Source organism: Phocoena phocoena, chromosome 10 (genome assembly GCF_963924675.1).
Source record: "Phocoena phocoena chromosome 10, mPhoPho1.1, whole genome shotgun sequence".
Taxonomy (NCBI): Eukaryota; Metazoa; Chordata; class Mammalia; order Artiodactyla; family Phocoenidae; genus Phocoena; species Phocoena phocoena.
In genome coordinates, this window is record NC_089228.1 from 1,130,568 (window position 1) to 1,151,263 (window position 20,696).

Below are 20,696 nucleotides of genomic sequence, written 5' to 3' on the forward strand. Positions count from 1 at the left end.
AGAATGCATTCACTCCAAAGGAGCGATATGTCTTTTTTAAGAGGAGAATTTTTAAATTATCTTTTTATCTTTCCCCGTTGTTGGTGGTTTAGCTTTTCTACTGCTTGAATCAGTAATTTGTGTTTTCCTTAAAAGTATCCATTTCAGTTAGACTTTAAATTTTGTATTGATATGCGTCAAGTTTTGCTTATAATTTTAAAATCGTCTTGTTTGTAGTTTTTTTCCCTTTTTCATTCCTAATGGTATTCACTTATGTCCTTTTCTGGATGCTAAAGATTTGTGTGCGCTATTCATCTTTCTCAGGCTTTTAGCAGTCAGTTCTACTGGGTTTTTGTTATTTCAACGATAGAAACTTAATGATTCCTCTGTGTAGGTGTGTGTTAAAGCCTCTTAAGTTGAATACTTACTTCGCTTACTTTTACTGCCTGTCTTCTAATAAATGTGTTTGTGGCTATAAACCCTCCTCTGTGAACTGTTGGCTGCACCCCACGGATTTTGATACGCAACGTTCTCAATGTCATTAATTTATAAACAAAGTAACATTTATCTTGTGATTTACCCCGCAACCCTAGAGTTATTTAGAAAGGCATGCGTTTCTGGCTGTAGTTAATGAGCCCTGCGTCCACCGGCGCGGCCTAGGGACTAACCCCTCATGTAAGTTGAGGACCCGCGCTGCGATGGGGCCCGGGGCGCACAGGTGGGCGACCGCTTCCGCACCGGGTCCGCGCGTAATCTCGCGAGGGCGGCCTTCAGCGCCGGGGCCACGCCCCTCCTCCACGATCCGGGCTCCAGGTGGACGCGGGCCTGAGAGGCGCGAGGTCTGAGGTGCGAGGCGCGAGGCGCTGGCGACGCGGCCCCGCCCCCGGCCTCCGCGGCGCTGATTGGCCGGTGGAGGGCGGAGGGGCGGCGCGAGCGACGGCCGCGCAGACCAATGGGCGTGCGCGCGCCGCCGCCGCCGCCGCCCGCGAGGCCCTGAGGAGCCCAGGCGGCTGCGGAGCGGCGACGCGGCACCATGGGCAGGCTGCTGAGGGCCCCGGGGCAGACTCCGCTGCTGCCGCTGCCGCTGCCACTTCCACTGCTGCCGCTGCCGCTGCTGCTGCTGCTGGCCGGAGGTGAGCGGGGGGCGGCGGGCGCGCGCTGGGCAGCACCGCGCCAACAAAGGGCTAGGCGGTCTCGGCTGGCGGCGGGGCGGGGCGGCCGCCCGCGGTCCGGGCGCTGCCGACGGCGAGGGGCGGGGGCCCGCGGTGCGTGTCCGGGTGACAGAGGGCCGCGGGGCCCCGCACTGTGGTGACGGCCGCGGGGGGCGAGCGCGGTGCCGGCACGTGCGCGGAGGTGACGGCAGGTGTGAAGGCGCGGGGGGAGGGGCGCGGGGGGACAGGCCACGGCGCGGCGTGTGCGGGGCGGGTCGCACGAGGACGTGTCCTGGCAGCGCGGCGAGCCCTCCGGGGCGGGGGTATCGTTGGGGGGGTGTGCCCGCGCGTCCGGTCCCGCCCGCCCCCCGGGTGCCTGCATTGGCTCCCGTCCTGCGGACTCGGCCCGCGGCGCTCCCCGTGCAGTCAGCCCTGGGGCCCGTGGTGCACACGTGTGTGTGTGTGTGTGTGTGTGTGTTTGGGTCCCAGCCGGCGGGGGGGTGGGTCTCTGCTTGATGGTGACAGCAGAGCGGCCACTGCCCTGGGCCGTGGTGCAAAATCCCGGGGAAGGGCCACTGCCCCTGAGCGCGTCCCCGCGCCCAGCTCAGCGAGGGGCCGCCTTCTGCACCATCAGTCCAGGATGAGTAAGGACACAGGTGGTGTGCGTGAGAAATGGCATCCGTGTTTGTCTCGGTCGCTGCCCCACCTGTGTCCTTGCATACCTTAAGTCCTCTAGGGAAGAAGGTGAGGCTCACCAAACAAGTACTGCTTGTCCATTCTTTCTCTGTGTGGCAGCCACCCCAGAACTGGCCAGCGAAGTGAGTCAGGACCATGCCCAGCTGTTACGGTGCCTCTTCCTGGCTAGCCACAGATCACTGTGGGCAGCTTGGCTCCGTCCACCCCCTCTCCCGCCTCCGCCCCTGGGGCGCGCTCTCCATGTGCTTGTGATCACCCCTGTGCTTGGGTGGCATGTGTCCAGCAGCGTGTCTCCCTTGCACACCGTAGTGTGGGCACCCTGCAAGGACACACAGACGTGCAAGCAAGTGTGTGTGGTAGGGTGGTGGTGCTGGACCATTTCTGTTACAGCTGCCACTCCAGGGTGTGGGCCACGTGACAGATGCTGCCGGGCAGCTCCCAAATGGGTGTCTGCCGAGGGCTTAGGGATCCCTGGACTTCAGAGCTGCTGATGAGGGGAAGGGTGGGGTGGGCTGATGGTGGAAATCAGAGAAGGGTGTTGGGATCAAGAGCAGATTGCAGGGGAGATAAAACGTGGGGATTGTTGAGAGGCCTTGTTTTCCCCACCCCCTTGAGATAGACGCCTGCTTCCTTCACCTGGTTCTGAGTTCGTTCGGGTCAGATTTTCAGTTCTTTGAGGCTGATTTCCAAATCCTTTTCACGTGCCTTCCTTTTCTCTCCTTTCCACTGGGAGTGATGGAAGTAGCAGAAAATTATAGGTGCTAGAGGAAAAAAAAAATCACAAGGAGTGTAATTCTGAAAGTTAAAATCAGGTGGGGGTCTCAAGGCAAATCAGTTGTTCAATGCAAAAGCAATTATACACGGAATGGTTAGGTCTCAGCTGCTGTTTCGGTGGGCAAGCTTGAAAATAAGTAATCTCTTGTAATTACCTAAAGAATTACCCACTGCGAAAGCTTTTGAAAATATCAAGGTCTATATAAAAGAAAAATAGCCATCAGAGGGAAAAGGAACTTCAAGAAAATGGAAATGTTTATTGCAGAAAGAATGAAAAACCAGATTCCTCTTTTTCACACACAGCTTTTCAGCACCATTATCAGAACCTCCTTTAATTCCTATCAGACTGTTGGGAAAGATAGACAAGGACAGACTGTGACAGGTGGAGGAGAGAGGTTGAGAGAATGGGGACCCCACCTAATGCAAATGGTCGGGAATAGACCCAGCGAATTCATCGCACCACAGTGCTCTGCGCAGAGAGCTTCACCGACTAAAAAGTATTTTATCCCCAGAGGCGGGAAATCAACAGGACTGCTGGTCAGACTTCCCCTGAGAGCGCACATGCAGGTTCCTTGCGGTCCGGGCTGGTCTGGCCAGCAGGACCGAGGCCCACGTGGCTGCGGCTCCTCTCCCATCACACCTCGGTTCAGCTCGCAGAGACACCTGTCGGGTTTTGAGGCAACGTGTGTTTGATCCTCCAGCGGTTTTGTGGAGGGTGAACTTCCAAGAATTCTTAAAGTCAGTTGTGCTTTTCTAAAACGGCTGAAGTAATGTCTTTCCCAGTAGGTAGATAATGAGCTTCACCTCTTGGCCGTCTCAAAGACGGCTGCTCTGGTGCCCTGGGAACCTGTACAGTTTTTGTCATTTAATTATTTCTCATCAATTGCCTTTTTTTTCCTGGACTGCGTGAGTTTTTCCAGATTCCTGTCTTGTAGAATTTGGTTCCCCCAACCCTGAGGATACCAAGTCTGAAAGTGGACCTGTTGTATCAGCTGGTATTTTATATAAAACTTGCATTATGTTTTCCAAACAGTGGTTATTTCCTTGAGGGCAGAGGCTGTCTTGTGTTCATTTCTGTGTCTCCAGAGAGGGCCTGGTACAGTACGTGGCACAGAATGGGAACTCGGGGGACCGCATTCCTCTGAGCAGTGAAAGTCTAATGCAGATGTTAGCTCCAGTACAATACTGCCGCCTGCCTGAAACCAAAGCAGGTCCTAACTAGCAGCATATCTGATTGGTAATATTATATGATTCTGACTATTTAAAAATTAGAAAGTAGCTCTTAACCTGAGTACCGTCGATCGACGAACTATTTCCAAACATAGGGTCTGTGCAGAAATAGAAATAAAGGGGCTTCTTTGTGAAATATAGGGGGCCACTTTACCAACTTGAGGTCTTTCAGGAGAGGAGCCACCCTATGGTTTGGGTTTCTCGTGGGGCCCCTGAGCAGAGTGCTGGGAGGAGAGGGTGTCTTCAGTCTTCAGGTCTGGCCCGTTTCCCTGCTCCTTAAGTCCTGTGAGGCATCCGTGCCATCCTGGGTGCTCTCCGCCTTACATATCCTTTGGAGGAAGGGCACATAAAGAGTAGTTTTCTGGCCTCTCTTTACGGAGCACCTGCAGGACCTTTCTGTGAGGAGAAACCAGCTAACTACAGTGCTCCTGCTGGCTGCCTGTTTGACCTTAGTGTCGTGAGGCCTCAGTTATCTCATCTGTAAAAGAAAAGGGTGTTGATTTATTCGCTCGCAAACATGTCTTGAGCTCCTGTGACACTTCAGAGACTGTTGAGGCCCCGGCAGAACAAAGGTGAAGCTGCAGAGGACGCTGGACTCGGTGCTCGCTGCTGAGTGAGGGAGGCTGTAAGGTGGTCTGTGACAGTTCAGGGAGGAAGGTGCTGTGATGTGTCCAGAGGCGATGGTAGTGGTGGCTGCCCAGCTGAGACCATGGGGGCCGGGCGGCTGCTCTGAGCTGAGTGTGGAAGCGGGAGTAGGAGTTAGGCGGGTTGGTGCAGGTGACCTGACGCGTCACCAGCTTCTTGTTAAAGGCTATTTGAGACTCTCATGCCGTCTATGTTTCTTCCCATTAGTCTTAGTTTTTTCCTTCAGGTCACATAGAATAACTGATCTTTATTATTCACATCAGCCTTTTGTTTTAATGCATTTGAAGATACCATTGTCGTTCTTAAACATTCTCTTCCTGGCCGAGAATGTCCAGGTTCTCTATCCTTCACGATACTTATGATTGTAGACTGCAGTGTGCTTTTTGCAGTGCAGTTTATACCCTGCACGGAGCTGACCACTGGGTGGCCTTTGCGGGCTTGCGGAATTCTTGTCTTGTTCTACAGATGAGGAGACCAGGGTGCTGGTGGGGCAGACGTTCTCCTGGAGTCCTTCAGCCAGGAAGCCAGGGTGCTTTCCTGCGCCACGCGCCCTTGCTGTGTCTGATCTCAAGATCTGTTTAATCCTCTTCAGCACACTTGTTATTTTGTTACGCCCCTTTCCCTGTACCCCGGCCTGCTTTCCTTGCGAGATGTTTTATTCGTGGTCCTGTGTTGTCCAGCTGGTGCGTAGCATACGAAGGCTCCGTCCCCCCCCAGACACGTTCTCTGTTTTTGGGTTTTGTTTTTTTTTTTGCGGTACGCGGGCCTCTCACTGTCGTGGCCTCTCCCTTTGCGGAGCACAGGCTCCGGACGCGCAGGCTCAGCGGCCATGGCTCACGGGCGCAGCCGCTCTGCGGCACGTGGGATCTTCCCGGACCGGGGCACCAACCCGCGTCCCCTGCATCGGCAGGCAGACTCTCAACCACTGCGCCACCAGGGAAGCCCTGTTCTCTGTTTTTTATAGAACTCATTTCTGAGTCTGAAAAGCCCTTGTCTTCCTTAGCAGCCACTCATTGTGCTGGCACACAAAAAGCATAGGGTTTACTACTTCATAAGGTGCTTATAAGGATTAAAATTCAGATAACGCTTAGAAAGCATTTAGCACGTGGCACCAGTAGTGTTATTGTTTATTTTTATTATTAAACATCACTAAAAATTTCTATGAACTGCTGTTCGGCCACGTCATAGTGCGCTATAGGCGCAGAGTAGGAAATAAGTCCCGAAATTCCCTCTTTCCTACATCACTGAATGTTCGTTTTGGAAAAGAAAATTTGGAGGTCATTTCACCCACTTTCCTCATTTTTTGGATGAGGAGACTGAGGCCCAGCTTTCCGGAAGACTTACAGCAAGTTAGTGATATTTGTGTAATTAGTAATGACATTGTGAAACCAGCAAAGAGGGCTGTTTCCTGTTCTTATTGAATGGGAGTGAGAGAGAAGGAAAAAAAGATGCCCTTTATTTTATTGTTTTTTGTTTGTTTGTTTGTTTTGTAAATTAGGAGAGAGGGGTCCAAGATTCCAAACAGGCCTATCATTACCAGCTCTGGATGAGTTTGACCTGTGACCTCACATGGTTTTTGTTTTTTTAAAAAAATATTTATTTATTTGGTTGTGCTGGGTCTTAGTTGAGGCAGGCAGGCTCCTTAGTTGCAGCTCATAGGCTCCTTAGTTGTGGCTCAAGGGCTCCTTAGTTGTGGCTCACCTGCTCCTTAGTTGCAGCACATGGGCTCCTTAGTTGTGGCATGCAAACTCTTAGTTGTGGCATGCATGTGGGATCTAGTTCCCTGGCTAGGGATTGAACCCAGGCCCCCTGCTTTGGGAACGTGGAGTCTTAACCATCGCACCACCAGGAAGTCTCTCACATGGTCTTGAAGACTGTGTGTTGCTGAAACACAGATCACATTCTTAATGCAGTTTTGGAAAATGTTCAGCCTAGGATAGGAGCCTGTGGAACAGTGTGCCCACAAGGTCCAGGGAAGCAGGGCCCCTTCTCCGCTGCCCTGCGCCCGCACAGCGTGGTGGAGAGTGGGTACTCGGCAAATGTTTCCTCCCTCTCTCCCGCCCATCTCCCCGTCTCGCCTTTGCCCCTGCTCCAGGGAAGGAAGGCTAAGGAGTTTGGCCTTTTGGAGATGAGTACAGCATCTCAGAATCCCCTCGCAGCCCCCTGGCGTCAGGAGTGTCCCTGAAGCCCCACCCTCACCCCTGGGCTCTTGGCTGTTGGAGATGGGTCTCAACCCTGTGCCGCTCTTCCTTCTTAACCACCGGCTTTCATGTCTGTGCAGGAGCATCCCTGGCTACGTGTGCAGCCGGGTCCGAGGAGCCTGGCCCAGAGGGCCTCACCTCCACCTCCCTGCTGGACCTCCTGCTGCCCACTGGCCTGGAGCCGCTGGACTCAGAGGAGCCCAGCGAGGCCATGGGACCGGGGACTGGCCTGGGAGCCCCTGGCTCTGGCTTCGCCAGCGAAGAGAGCGAAGAGTCCCGCGTCCTGCAGCCGCCGCAGTACTTCTGGGAGGAGGAGGTGCTGCTGAACGACTCTAGTCTGGACCTGGGACCCACTGCAGGTAGCACTCTCCCGTAAGATGTGGGCTGCTCAGCCGCCAGGGGGCCTGGCGCAGTGCCAAACAGCCCCTTCCTCCGCCAGATCATCCCCTCTCCCTCCCGGCCCGCGTTCTCCCTCTGCTGTCCACCTGCCCCTCAAAGCCAGGTCTCTGGGCTCTGAGGGTCTTATTGGCCCAGGAGGCCCTTTTTACTTTTGTAACATTTACGTCTGTGGTCCTGTAATTCAGTGTACTGCTTATAGGTTGTGAGATAAAGAATGTTATCTCTGTCTTCAACATGAGAAAGCAGAGGCTGAGAGAGGTGAAAGCAAGCACACCTGAGGTCATACAGCTGTCGAGATGATCAGTCCTGATTCAAGCCGAGGTCTGTCCAAGGTCTCGGGTTTTGTTTGTCTTTTCCCTCTTCTGTGCTGTACTGTCTCTGTTTAAGGTTCCTGGAGGTCAGCAGATCCCGTGTCCCTCCTTGGGTCTTAGAGCCCCACAAGGCATTCTAGGTGCCCTTCCCTCGGCCCTGCACCAGAGCTGGGGTCTGGCTCACAGACCGAGCCCGAGGCCTGGAGCCAGCAGCGCACGCAGCTGTGGGCTGATGGCAGGTGCAGCAGGGCGTGCTCGCCGTGCTTCTAGCTACAGCAGCTGTGCGAACGTTCTTGGCCGGCAGGAGCCGGTTTTTAAGCACTGGACTGTCAGACTGTGTGTGCACATGCGTGGGGTTGGGGTGTTCCAGGATTTAGCACTGATTTTCCTTTTTTAAATATATAGTATTTGGGGGCTTCCCTGGTGGTGCAGTGGTTGAGAGTCCGCCTGCCGATGCGGGGGACGCGGGTTCGTGCCCCGTTCCGGGAAGATCCCACATGCCGCGGAGCGGCTGGGCCCGTGAGCCATGGCCGCTGAGCCTGCGCGTCCGGAGCCTGTGCTCCGCAACGGGAGAGGCCACGACAGTGAGAGGCCCGCGGACCACAAAAAAAAAAAAAAAAATATATATATATATATATATATATATATAGTATTTTGGAGTTATGTTCTGTAATTACAAAAATAATGCATGAAAACTGTAGAAAATATGACAAATACAAAAACAACACAAGGAAGAAAATCCGCCCGTGGCGTCAGAGCTAAAAGGTAATTAGTGCTAGCGGCTTGGGGTACATCCCTCCAGTCTCTCTTACATGCAGATTGGAATCATTTTTTCCATTTAAAATATTTCTGAAATTTATTTTCACATCATTAACTATCTTTTATAACTTGGTTTTCAATGACTGCGTAGTGTTTCTTCATGTAGATCATGACCCTCAGTATGAAATGGTTCCCTGTTATTGAATATTTAGTTTGTTTCCAGTCTTAATGATGCTACAAATATCCCTATATATTTTTGCACTTTTCTGATGGTTCCTTAGGATAAATTTCTAGAGTAAGATGGCTAGGTCTAAAGATGTATCAATGAGCGTCCCACCCAGAAACAGAAGACACAATCAAAGTAAGGTAATCCAAGGAGGTTGTGGTTTGTTTTTCTGTTTGTTTTTTGACAGATCCTCCTCAGGTTTATTTGTACAAATAGCACAGGAGGACGCCAGCCCCGTGCAGACAGCAGCCCACCGGTCACACCAGTCCTTCTGTCCTCACGTTGGCAGATAAAGGCCTCCACTCTGTAGCCTTTGTGGGGGCCTGGGCACCCTTGGGAGCCGGCACTGGAGCCGCAGCTGCACCTGCCGCTGTAGCCTTGGCCTGGGACTTTGGCCAGCAGAGCCTGAGACCCTTGGCGATTGGGCACGAGCACATTTCCCGAGCTTGGGGTGACTGAGCTTGTGGGCGCGGCCCTTCGGGCTTTACGAGGGCCTTTACGAGGGCCGTGGTAGCCTCAGCTGCATGCTCACGGCCTTGGCGTGCTGGCCTGCACCTTTTACCGGCCCTTCTTGTTGTGCTTCTCAGCAACGTGTGTGTTCCTCAGGAGCTTGGGGTCCCCACCCCCGTAAGAGATTCGTATCGTCGTGATTGGGGTTTCTTGATGCCGTTTCTGTGGCATTTTTGGGACTGGTTGTGCGTGGTGTGGTTCTTGGGCTTGGCCATGTTTGCACCAGGGCCCTGTGGATCCCGAAGTGCCTGGGGCCAGAAGAGACCAAGGAGGTTTTTTTATAGACCAGTGGACTTACCAGGGGATGGCAAACCCAGAGGAGTTCAGGGCTGCCAGCAGAGGGGCGCTCAGCGCCCCACACCCCAGGGACAAAGAAAGGGACACATGACAGGAGCCTGCGAGGACAGAGGGGTGGGGAGCAGTGGTCCTGACACGCGCAGTGAGGCGACGGGGAAGAAAGCGGAAGATAGATGCCCGGCCTCTGGCTCCTCCCGTCTCCTGCCAGAGTCCCCGTTGCTCTCCTTCCCTTGCCTCTGTGGAGGAGTCCAGGCAGGAAGCAGGGATGTGTCCCGGTTCGTGTGATTCACTGGGTCAGTCCCCGGGCAGAGGACGGGGTGGAGAAGGGTGGGGAGTGCGCCTGGGAGTGGGGTGTATCTGACACAGAGGATGAGAATCTTTGCACAGGCTCTCGTTCCGTATTTCCCAGGTGACCTCCAGAAAGGTTGCTCCAGTTTGCGTACCCGTCAGAGAGGGAAATGAATGCCAGATTTTGACCCCTTCCCATCACTGAATTTTGTCACTTGGAGATTTTTGTCAATTTGATAGGCAGAATTGTAATGGCCTTTGATTACTAGTAAATTTTAACTGAAGCATGTGTAAGTGAAACCCATACACACTGAGTATATTATATTCATTGTGACCATTTATCTTTTTTGTTTATTTGAAGCAAGGGCAATTAAGAGCAGGCTTTGGAGTCGGGCAGATTCCAAAGTTCCAGCACTGCCATTCAGTAGCTATGTGATTTTTGGCAGGTAACAACCTAAGCCTCAGTTTTGTCTTGTAGGGAATAGTATCACGGTGTCCTGAGGTTTAGCTGCAGTAGTACGTTTAAAGTGCGTAGCGCGTCGGTAAGTACTCTGCAAATATCAGCTAGTATTATTACTTTTCCTTTTTCTTCTATTGAGGCTTTAATTTTTTATCACTACAAATCTTCTTATAAAAAGGATACAACCTTTTGACAAAAACAGAAAATTTTTTTCCAGTTTAGTAATTTTATTTTTATTATAGTAACATTTGACATACATAAGTGAGGATTTTTATAAGCTCGGACAGTCTTTCTTTTGGAATGTTTTCATGTGTTTTTCATGTTTAGAAAAGCCTGTCCCTCCGTGAGATAGACGCTCGTTTATTTCTTGTATTCTTTTTCAGCTTAAATTTTACTTGTAACTTGCGGCCAGCTGTCATCTGTTTGCGTTGTGGTGTAGGGTGAGGATCGAGCTCATGTCCCCATGTAGCAGGCCTGTAGCTACAGCAGCGTTCCTTGATAAATCTGTCCTCTCCTCGTTGAAAAGAAGTGCACTTTCCCCTGGCGCTAGACAGTGCTGTGTACTGGGGTCTTCCCTTTTGTCCAGACTCTTGGGATTTTAGTGTGAGAGTAGCCGTCATCGTTCGAGAGCCTCGGTCTGGAGGGAGCAGCTGTGTGCCACCTGTCCTCGGATCCCAGTGGGATGCCCCTGGGCCTGGATGGGCTCTGTTTCGTCTGCCCACTGCCCCACCCCCGTGCATCCCCCCTTCTTTTTCTCTCATGTCGTTTCTCTTCTCCCAGTGGCTTCTCTGGGGCTCACTGAGTGTGGCCAGGTCCTCATGCCAGCTCCACGCCGGTGTGTTTCCTGTGCCTGCTGTTCACGCCTGATAGTTGGGGACGTGCATGCCCTGGGGGTGGGGGGCGGGGAGGGCTTCGTCCTTGCTCCTTTCCTGCTGCTCTGTTTGCCCACCGTCCTGCCCTTTCCTCAGCTCAGTCTTCTCCAACACCCCGAGGAGATGTGTGCAGAAAGGGGGCCAGGGAATAAAGGCCAAACGTCTTGGCGCTGCAGAAAACGCCCTTGACAGTCTGGCCCAGCCTTATGCCCGGCCCCATCTCCTCCCCTCCTGCGACTGCATCGTCTCATTAGCCTGTTGTCCGCCCCGCATGGCAGACGTAGGACTGATGCACAGGGACGCTAAGTGCTTCGCCCAAGGTCACCGCTGGTGCTGGTGCGCGATGGGGCTGCATTGAGAATCAGTGTCTTCTTACTGACAGTGGCTCGGGCCCATCCCCCGAGCCCGCGACGCCCTTATACCCAGTCCCACCTGCTCAGCGTGTTCCTCTCCACCCCGACTGCCTGCTGGGCTGTGTCCTGCTTCAGCACTTATCTGGAGAGATGCGGCCTCTGAGAGGCTCTTCCAGCTCCCCCAGGTGACGGGGCCACTGCAGGTGGCTGGGCTGGTGGTGCCCTGGCCCAGGGGCTGAAGTTCAGTCTGTGTACCTCTCACCAGGCCCTGGGCTGGATGGAAGGCACACTGTTTCCTAATTCATCCGCCAGTGGGGATGTCCTTGTGCTGGCGATGGCCCTGAGGTCAGTCTGCTCGTTCCTGCCTCCGTCTTCTCACAGCGCACGATGCTGTGCTCTGAGGACGCGACAGAGGCAAAGCGTTCGGGCTCTGGGGCTGATTTGTACGGGAAGGGATCATGTGTGCTGCTCCCACCCCCCCCCCCCCGCCCTCTGCTCCCAACCTGGGAAGTCAGAGGCTTCCCGCCAGGGGTCTCTGGGAGGAGGGAGGGCATCACTCGTGGCGTTTGCTGCTCAGGTCGGGGGGACCAAGAGAGAGGCCTGCTAAGGGCCTGCCAGGGTGGGGAGTCTGCCCAGAGTTCAGTGCCAACCTAGCAGGCCCCTGGGGACGGGGGTCGCTCCGTGCAGCAGTGGCTGTGAGGGCTGGGGGCCGTGCTGCAGACGGTCCAGCCTCAGGGCAAGTTCTTTAATAACGAGGGCATCCGACCCGGGAATTGAATGCCGAGTTGTGCCAGGCGCCAAGTCAGGTGTTGTAGAGTGTTCCCTCCTTTAATCTTCAGAGAAACAGTTAAGTCTGTATTGTTACTCCCACTGGACCAGTGGACAAACTGAGGCTTACGGAGTTTGGGTAACAGCTCCATGAGCGTAAGAACCAGAGTTCAAAGCCGAGTCGTCAGACTCCAGAGCCTTGGCTCTTCCTGTCGTGTTGCCCCTCAGCTCAGCAGTTTTACTAGAGACCAGCAGTAACGTCTTAGGTTTTGTGTAGGACTTACCACCATTTTCTCATGGCGTTTTCTCTTTGCTTAGCTCACCGAACTTCACAGCCGCTCTGTGGGGTCAGCAAGGCAGCGCTTACTGTCTTTGCTTCACACGTGGGGAAACTGAGGCCAAGAAAGCTTGTTAGCTTTGCCCGAGGTCCCACGGCTTGTGTGCGGCAGAGCCGAGTCTGGGGTCAGGGTCTCCCGAGCAGGTCTTGCCCTGAGAGCACATGGGTGGTGTGTGTCAGAGAGGAACCGGTGCCTCTGATTGTCACTGGAGCTCTGTTCTGCGTCTCCTTCTAGTTCGTTGGGCCTGGAAGAACTGGAGCTGGCACCTTTTCCTCCTGTAGCAGCGATCCTTGGGGGCCCGACGGCAGACCAGCTGCCTGGCCAATGATGAGGGCCGTGACCTTGTGTGGGTCCCTTTTCTAATCTTGCCTTCAGTCTCCTCATCTGAAAGTGAGACCATGGGAGTGATAGATTGAAGTCTTTTCCAGCTTTAAAATATTATGATTCTCTGACATTTTGGGTGGGAAGAGTGGTCTCTACAAAGTAGGGAAAAGAAATGGAACGTAAATCACCACTCTCCCAGGTAATCAAGCCAGCCTGAAGCCTGATCCTTTAATTCATGGAGAACTGTGAGTGACTGGAGTAGTTTCCCAGGTTATCTCTCCATCCCAAACTGCCCTGCTGCCGCCTCACCCCTTTCACTTTCCAGTCTCCTTAGTAACATTCTCTGCATGCAGCTTCTTCCCAGTGAGCAAGCTACCTAGTGTGCTACAGGACAAGAGATAACTCTCTGGGATTGGCACGTCCTTCAACCGCAACTCAAACAGGCCCACAGACCTGTGTGAGAGAGGGGTGTGTATCGGCTTGTAAGGGATCGGTTGTTTCCGGCCCAGGCAGGTGGGGTCCAGGTGTTGAAACGGCATCAGAAGCTGCCTCAGTGCATCGTGCTTTGCGTCCCCTCGTCGGTTCACTCTTAGGTGGTCGTTCTCTGTGGTAGCTGAGCGAGGCCCTCCATCACTCTGCTGCCATCCTCCTGTCACTTAGCAGCCCCAGCACTTCTGGGGAAGACTCAGGTGGAGGCTCGTTGGTCTGGTCTAATCGGGGTCCCGAGTCCCCACGGCCCCACACTTTGGGACCAAGAAGAGGGGAGGAGGGCTCCCCAGAGGAGAATCAAGGTGCCATTAACAGAAAGGGGGATGAAATGATGGCCTTGAGTAGGGACATTCCTAAGTGCTTATGTTTCCTCAGTCATCGTCACATACAGTTCTTTTTTTTTTCCCTCAGGGTGACCTGATGCAGCCGTAAAAGCAGCCTGAGTATCTCTGTCTCATGGCGGAGGCGACTGGCTTAGGGAGGCTCATGGGTGGTTTGAGGTTGTGTGGGTGATTGGTGGCAGAGTGGCTCTCAGCTCTGAGGTGTCTGCTTCAGGACCCGCTCCTTCTCTGTGTGAGCTCCTCCCTCACGGTACTTCAGTTACTGTTCATCTGGAGTGAATTTGTGGAAACCAGATCATCAAAGCAGCTGTCTGCTGGGGTGTGGAAATGGTTTCAGTACAGCGGTCTTGTTGGGTCATATCTGTTATGCAATGATTTGACCTTCCGGGTCACTGCCCACACTTCAGGCATGTTTCCTGGCAGTAGCACTTCACCTGGACACCAAAAAAAGAAAGGAAACGAAAAAAGCCCCATAGTTTTGATTTGCACTAGTAGTAAGTATCATTGTGTGAAAATCAGAAACACGCAACAAGTTAAAAAAAAAATTCATAACTCCATTATCAACCCAGAGTTCGGCACAGTGACATTCTGGTGTGTCTCTTACTGGGCTCTCTACCCATATAGAAACAGATAAGATATGCTTTTATGAAAAATGGAATTCGAGGGTACAGATCTGGCGGTTTCACTTACGCATGTCTTTCCCAGGCAGCAAACACAGTTCTCCAGCCTCAGCTTTGAGGCCAAATTGGCATCCCAAGTGTGGACGGGCTGCCCCTGCCATGGGAAAGCAGGATGTCCCATGAGCCGTGCCCTGATGAGAATCCTTGACACTGAATCGTCATGAGCTTCCTTAATTGTTGTCTTAGCGTGCGTTTCTGGAAGACAAGTGATAGGATCAGGGTGTTTGTCTTCACAGCTTTTTGTTCGTGCTTTCCCCTCCAGACTGTGGCCCGATTTCTGTTCCCATCCGCAGCAGGTGGAGTGCCTGTTCCCGCGCTCACCCGGTACCGAGTATGGTCTTTAAGTGCACTCCTATGTTGTCAGGTTGGTAGTCCAAAAGGTTTATCATCTGGTTTAATTTACATTTCTTTGATGACTACTGAGGTTGACCATTAAAAAGTCATGTTTAATTTACTGGAAGCTTCCCTTGCACCTCTGTTTTATACAAATCTATTGTGAATTTTGTGAATGTTTTTGTAAATATTAACACTCAGTTGAATAACTGGCTTGCGTGTTGCACTCAGGGGACAGTTTTCAGTGATTTGACATTAACCTAAAGGGATGTTTAAAGTGATCTTTCAAGGCCAGTGGCCCTGATGCCTGTTTTAATTCCTTGTCTGAAAGAGAGGAATCAGTTCATTACCGTTTCAGCTGAGGCCGAAGGTCACATGAGAGGATGGCCACCCTGGAAGGCAGAAATAACGTCCGGTGCAACCTTGATAAAAAGGGAAAAAGACCTACAAAACTTGGGTGAAACACTAGCAGGAAAAAAATGCGACATGATCTATTTAGGGAACAAAAGCCAGCACTGTAGTGAGATTAAGAGAAAAACAAAAAGGCCTAGACGCAGCTTACGTGCCGACACTGGGTGAGTTAAGAGATCTTCCTTTACCCTCTGATCTGTTAGCCTCAGGTTAGTGTTTAACAGTCCCTTCACCAAACATTTACTGCATGCCTACTCTTGATTTCATGACCACCCTTAAAACTGGCGAATCCAGAATTTTCACAAGAGGAGATAAATGACAAGGGGAAGGGTTGAGAATAAGGAGTAATTACGGTTATGTAGCCCCAGGAAAAGAAGGCTAAACTGGGGCAACTAAGAGAATATGTAGGGTTTTTTCCCCCTGAGGAAGATGCTTCCCAGGTTCTCCTCATTTAGCAGATAAAACATAAATGGGCTTAAGTTGTAAGCGAACCATCCCAGTTGGGTTTAAGGAAATCGGGGAGAAAAAAAGCCAATGACACAGAAATGTCTCCCTAAGGAGGCCAAGACATGTTCTTGAAGAAGATTGCAGCCCATTTTTCTAGACGTTGTCTAAAAATTCCCTTGCGAATAATTTGCCCTTATGCATACATAATTCTGCCATTTACAGCCTGTACAGTTTTATTTGTGTTGTAATAAAGATAAATAAGAAATTCGCTCTATTGAGTTACCATTAAAGTAACTTATAGCAATGCCGCCATGCCTCGGCCAAGGGCCAAGGCCCATCAGGGAACCTCCCAGGTCCTTCTGCTGTCAGGACCCTGACTCCTCGGGCTCCCGCCACAACTACACCTCAGCACACACCCGTGTGCCTGGCTGTGTGCTGAGCTCTGGGATGCAGAACCTGCAGGTGACTTTCAGGGGAGGAAAGAGTGCCTCGGTGGGCCCAGGGTTGTGCATCCCTTAGGTCATTCATTTTAGCCTCACGTTCCAGAGTGGGGGCTGTGCGGAGCCCCCGGGCCGGTCACCCAGAATTCCAGCCCCCCTTGCAGAACTCTGAAGCTTGGCCCTGGCTCTTAAATGTCACCCAGGCTGGCGACCGAAGCCCGGCTTCAGAGGATCGGGACCAAGGGGACGCTGCTGCTGCGTCAGCTGAAGCTAGCTCTGGCGCTGCCTGGCTGACCGGGAACGGGTCTTGAGAGACTGGCTTCGACCACACGAGAACCTGAGGTTGGCAGCTTCACAGCTGCAACAGGTCTGGGCCTCACCACGCAGAGCAAGTGTCATCCCTTCTCTGAGCTTTGCTCTGCATCTGTGAAAGCAGGTCTGTGGGCCTGCTGATGTCACAGGGCCCCACTCTGGGATGCGCAGGCCTGATGTCCCCCAGGGCTCTGGGGAAGATGTCGTTTCCAGCGGAGCCACTTGGGGGTGCTGCTGCTCCCCGCACTGTCGGCCAGTGTTTCAGGCAGGGGAGCTGATGGGGCGGGTGCATTGGACGAGGTCCCAGGTGGGCCTCTGGCATCTCAGGGATAGTGAGGGCACCTGGCTGGCTGAGCCCCGGGCAGCGTGGCCACTCCTTGACCCTCCACCCTTTGAGGCCAAGCTGGAGCCTCCGCCTGGGGGACCTGCTCTGTGAGGGACCTTTACTGTCTCTCCATTGCCCCCGCTGTGACCGCCGTCTGGGGCACAGGGACAGGCTTTGACTTGCTTTCAGGCTGTCTCAAACGTGTCTCCTGGGCATCTCTGCTTGCTCACACCTGTGTCCAGATATGTGGTGTGTTTGTCCCTGACAGGCTATTGGGGTTTGTGGAACCCTACTCCAACGCCTGAAGCAGGTGGAAAAGGAGGGCAAAGCCTGGGCTACTAGCAGGATGGAGCACCACTCTCCATGTCCACGGGGCTGTCAGTGGACAAGTGTCTGGTCTGGTGTCCAGGATTTGGGGCATCAGGCCATGCTTGATGCTGCTCCCGGAGACGGGAGCGCTGGCAGGGGCCACCTCGCCTGGGGAGGAGACCCATTCCCTCCCTTCGTCCTGCAATTTCTGGTGCATTTTCTCCACGACCTCCCTCTAGTCCTCCCCCCTCCCTCCAGTCCCCTCCTCCCCCTCCCTCCAATCCTCTCCCCCTCCCTCCAGTCCCCTCCTCCCCCTCTCACCAGTCCCCTCCTCCCTGTCCCTCCATTCCTCTCCTCCCTCCCTCCCTCCAGTCCCCTCCTCTCCCCCCCTCTAGTCCCCTCCTACCCGCTCCAGTCCCCTCCTCCCTCCTCCCAGTAGTCCCCTCCTCCCTCCTCCCAGTAGTCCCCTTCTCCCACCTCTTCACTCTGCCCATCTCCATCCCTCTCCTTTTCCTCCATTGTCATTTTACTCCTGGTCCTTGCAAGATGAGTGCTGAGGCTTCCTCATTCCTCCAAGGTCGCTACCCTCTGGAATCTTGGTCTTCCTCCCTTAGACACCTGAGTGGGACGAACGCTCCGCTTCTTCCCCACTGGGATTGTTCACCTGCCTTGTGCTCCTGTATTCCTTTCTCCTGGAGGTCAGAAACTGTTAGTCCACACAGCCTGCCCTGTCCCCTGCCTTCTCTGTTTTCTGGTGGGTAACTTTGTGTTTGCAGAAAACTTCCAAGAATAATTCCCATATACCCTTCACTTAGATCCCCCATTATTTACATTTTGTCACATTTGCTTTGTTATTCTGTGTATGTATATATGGATGTATATATGAGAGTTTTTCCTAAATCACTTGACAATAAGTTGCAGGCAAATTCCCCTTGACCCTTAAGTACTTCAGTGTGTATTTCTTAACGAAGACATTCTGTTACCAAACCACAGTACCATGATCAAAATCAGGAAATTGACATCTATACAATACTGTTATATAACTACAAACTTTATTCAGACTTTGCCAGTTTTCCCAGCAATGTCCTTAGTAGCAAAAAAAAAAAAAAAAAAGTTACTGTTTCCACTTCACTCTTCAGTCCAGGATCATGTCCTGCATTTAGTTCTCATGTGTCTTCTGTCTGTTTTATTCTGGAACACTCCAGTCCGTCTTTCAGGATTGTGATGTTTGCTTTTTTAAGGAGACAGGCCAGTTATTTTGTAGAAGACTTCTCAGTTTTGTTTTGTCTAGTGTTTCCTCATAATTAGATTCAGGTTCTGCATTTTTGGAAGGAATGTCATACACGGCTTTTCTTTCTCAGTTCATCAGCGCGCGGTTACTCTCGGACAAGGCTCAGTTTCTTTGCTCGTTAGTCTACATTCACATTCGGATCCGCTCCCCTGGGACCACCGTTTCCATCCCACCGTGGTCTGTCCCCCAGCTGCCCGTGTGTCACCTCCTGTCACACTTCTGTAGTCTGTGCCCCCGGTGGGCGTCCCCTTAGTTCTCATTTCTGGTGTAAGGGGCATTTCCCATATTCGGATCATATGCAGGCTTGTCAACAGGTGATTGGCTGTTTCCTGCCTCTCTCCTGGATCCCGGCTTCCCACTCAGGTGCTTACTGTGCTCCTCCTTTGTGGAGCGCACTTCCAGAATGCTGCTGTTTTCTCTTGCGATTTAACAATGCGAACGTTCCTTTAATACTGGTAGTGGAGGAGGAGGAGGTGGAGGAAGAGCTTAAATTAACGGGGTGTTTGTCCCGTTGCTGGTGCCCAGCTTCACCTCACTGAATCCAGACCACAGCCCTGTGTGCTGCGTACTCTTCATTGTTTTACAGGTAAGGAAGAGGTGGCACGTGGACGTTAGGTTCCGTGACCGAGGCCATACAGTTGGTAAGCAGTGAAACTGAAATCACACAGTAAAAGGGAAAGGAATAATTTTGGATGCTGTGAGGTGGTAAGAAAAAGTAGAAAAAGAAAATGCTGCTGATTCCAAGCACCAGTGAGCATCAGTTAGTGATTTGTTCAGTCACCAGAGACGAGAGGCTGGAAAAGGGTGGAGGCTTGCTGGGAGATGTCAATTTGGGAGACTTTAGTGTTGAGGCAATAGATAAAGTCTTCAGAAACAGTGAACTCACTGAGAAAGGAGTGCAGAAATGGTGAGTCCAGGGCGGATGGTTTGGAAGTGGTCACATTTAGGGAGAGGGGAGAGGAGCTGACACAGATCGTAAAGGAGACTCTGCATCGTGACTGGAGGCCCTGTTCTCTCCCTGTGGGGACACCCTGGGTGCGGGACGTGGAAGGTGGGAGACGGCCTCAGCGAGCAGGCCTTGCTCTCCTGTCCACTCCGCCAGGCTCTGTGTTAGGTGCTGGGGACACAGGTGAAGAAGGTCCCCCTGCTGGTCCAGAGGAGCTTGTAACCTCGTGATTCCTATTTTATGCTGTTTAGGACAGTAGACGAGTGGTTGCCTTCAGTGTTATTTTTATAAGGCACATGTGTCAAAAGTGTCTCCGAAGCTTAGAATATCCATAATAGAAAGAGCCTTAGAAATCCTAGGTATGGGCATCCTCATTTGTCTCAGGAAAAACTGAAGCCCAGGGTAGCTGAGGAGTTTGCCGTTGCTCAGACAAGCAAGGTGGTGGCAAGCCTTCTGGCTCCCAGATCATGTCACCAACAGCGTGACCACTGTGACCCCCGTGTTTGGCACGGGTCAGCGTCAGGGTGAGCAGAGGGGTTGTCTGGTCAGCTCGCCCCTTGGGGACTGTCCCGCCCCCGTGGGACTCTGTGGGTCAGTGGCTCGCCATTCTGCCACGGCCCAGGCTCTCTCTGAGCTGCTGGTTGTTTCCACCGCTTCTTGAGGGTGTCCAGTGCCCTTTTCCTCTGGATTTCACTGTTTCTGTTAATGGAATGGCTCTTCCCACAGTGCTCACCTCCTCCCGTTAGCCAGCTGCCTCTGCCCCAGGGCCAGCTCTTGCATCCATTCCTGTCTCGTCACTTCCACTATTGTCACTCCATTTATCTCTCCTGATCCACTGCGACAAGCCCCTAACTCTTCTCTGCCTTCTTCCATCCCCTCCTTCATCTAATTCTTGTGCGTTGCTGTCAGATTAATCCTCTAAGAATGAAATTGCACGATTGTAAGGGCTTTTTATATGTTTTATTGCCCAGACACCCATCTGACGTTCTGTTACATAGGTTCCCGCCAGGCGGTCAGCCAGCCCATTTCAGTCCTGTTTTTATTTTGCATTTCAGTTTTAAACAGGTCTGTTACAAAGTTCTTACTTCTCTTGAAGTAAAACATTTTTGTTCTCCTTGTTTTATGGTGTAGTTGTCTCTCGAATCTCTGAAGAGGTTAATGATCAGCTCTTCAAAGCGCTTCTTTGTTGACAAGATTAGCCCTTCTCTCAGAGGCCAGTTGCTTTGCTTTCTCACCCTCGTGCGTTTTCCTGAGCCTGGCTTTCCTCAGGTGTCTGGTGAGTCTTGACTGTTCTTCCATGTTTGTACAGGTGGTACTAGATTGCTCAGTTTTAGGGGCTGTCGTGGGTTTCTTCAGCAGTTCTGTGGTCACTGTCCCACCAGCAGGCCTCACCCCAGCTGCCCTGTGTGGGGAACAGGTCAGCTTCCCTTCAGAATGTGTGCAGGGGTGGAGGAGGGGAAGATCTTAAATTACTAAGTCTCTGCTGCCCTGAAGAGTGTAATTAACAAAGGGGGGGGTGGACTGTTTTAATTATTCAGTTAAATGTTATAGTGGGAGTTCAGTGATCATTCAGCTTCTAAAAATCATACTTTTTCTTATGAAAAGTAATAATTCTTAGAGCCCTCTGGATCCTTGTTCTAATTTGAATAATTGCTCTCTAGCCCTGCTTCCCAGCTTCTGTCCTGAGATTGATTTTCATGACATTTCTCTTATATTTCTTGATTTCCCATGTCTTTTTGGATTTCTTGGAGAACTTCCTGAATTCATTCTTTCAGAATCTGTGGATAAGAA

At 52.2% G+C, this 20,696-nt stretch overlaps 1 protein-coding gene across 1 annotated transcript in view; it reads left to right on the forward strand.

Annotated features, from left to right (window-relative positions):
- The first annotated feature begins 1,012 nt into the window (after nt 1-1,012).
- Nucleotides 1,013-20,696, forward strand: part of PODXL2 (podocalyxin like 2) — a 31,671-nt gene continuing 11,987 nt past the window's right edge. Inside the window, exons 1-2 of the mRNA XM_065885064.1 lie at nt 1,013-1,112; nt 6,757-7,035. Coding sequence (XP_065741136.1) covers nt 1,013-1,112; nt 6,757-7,035 — 379 coding nt within the window. The remainder of the gene's footprint in view (nt 1,113-6,756; nt 7,036-20,696) is intronic.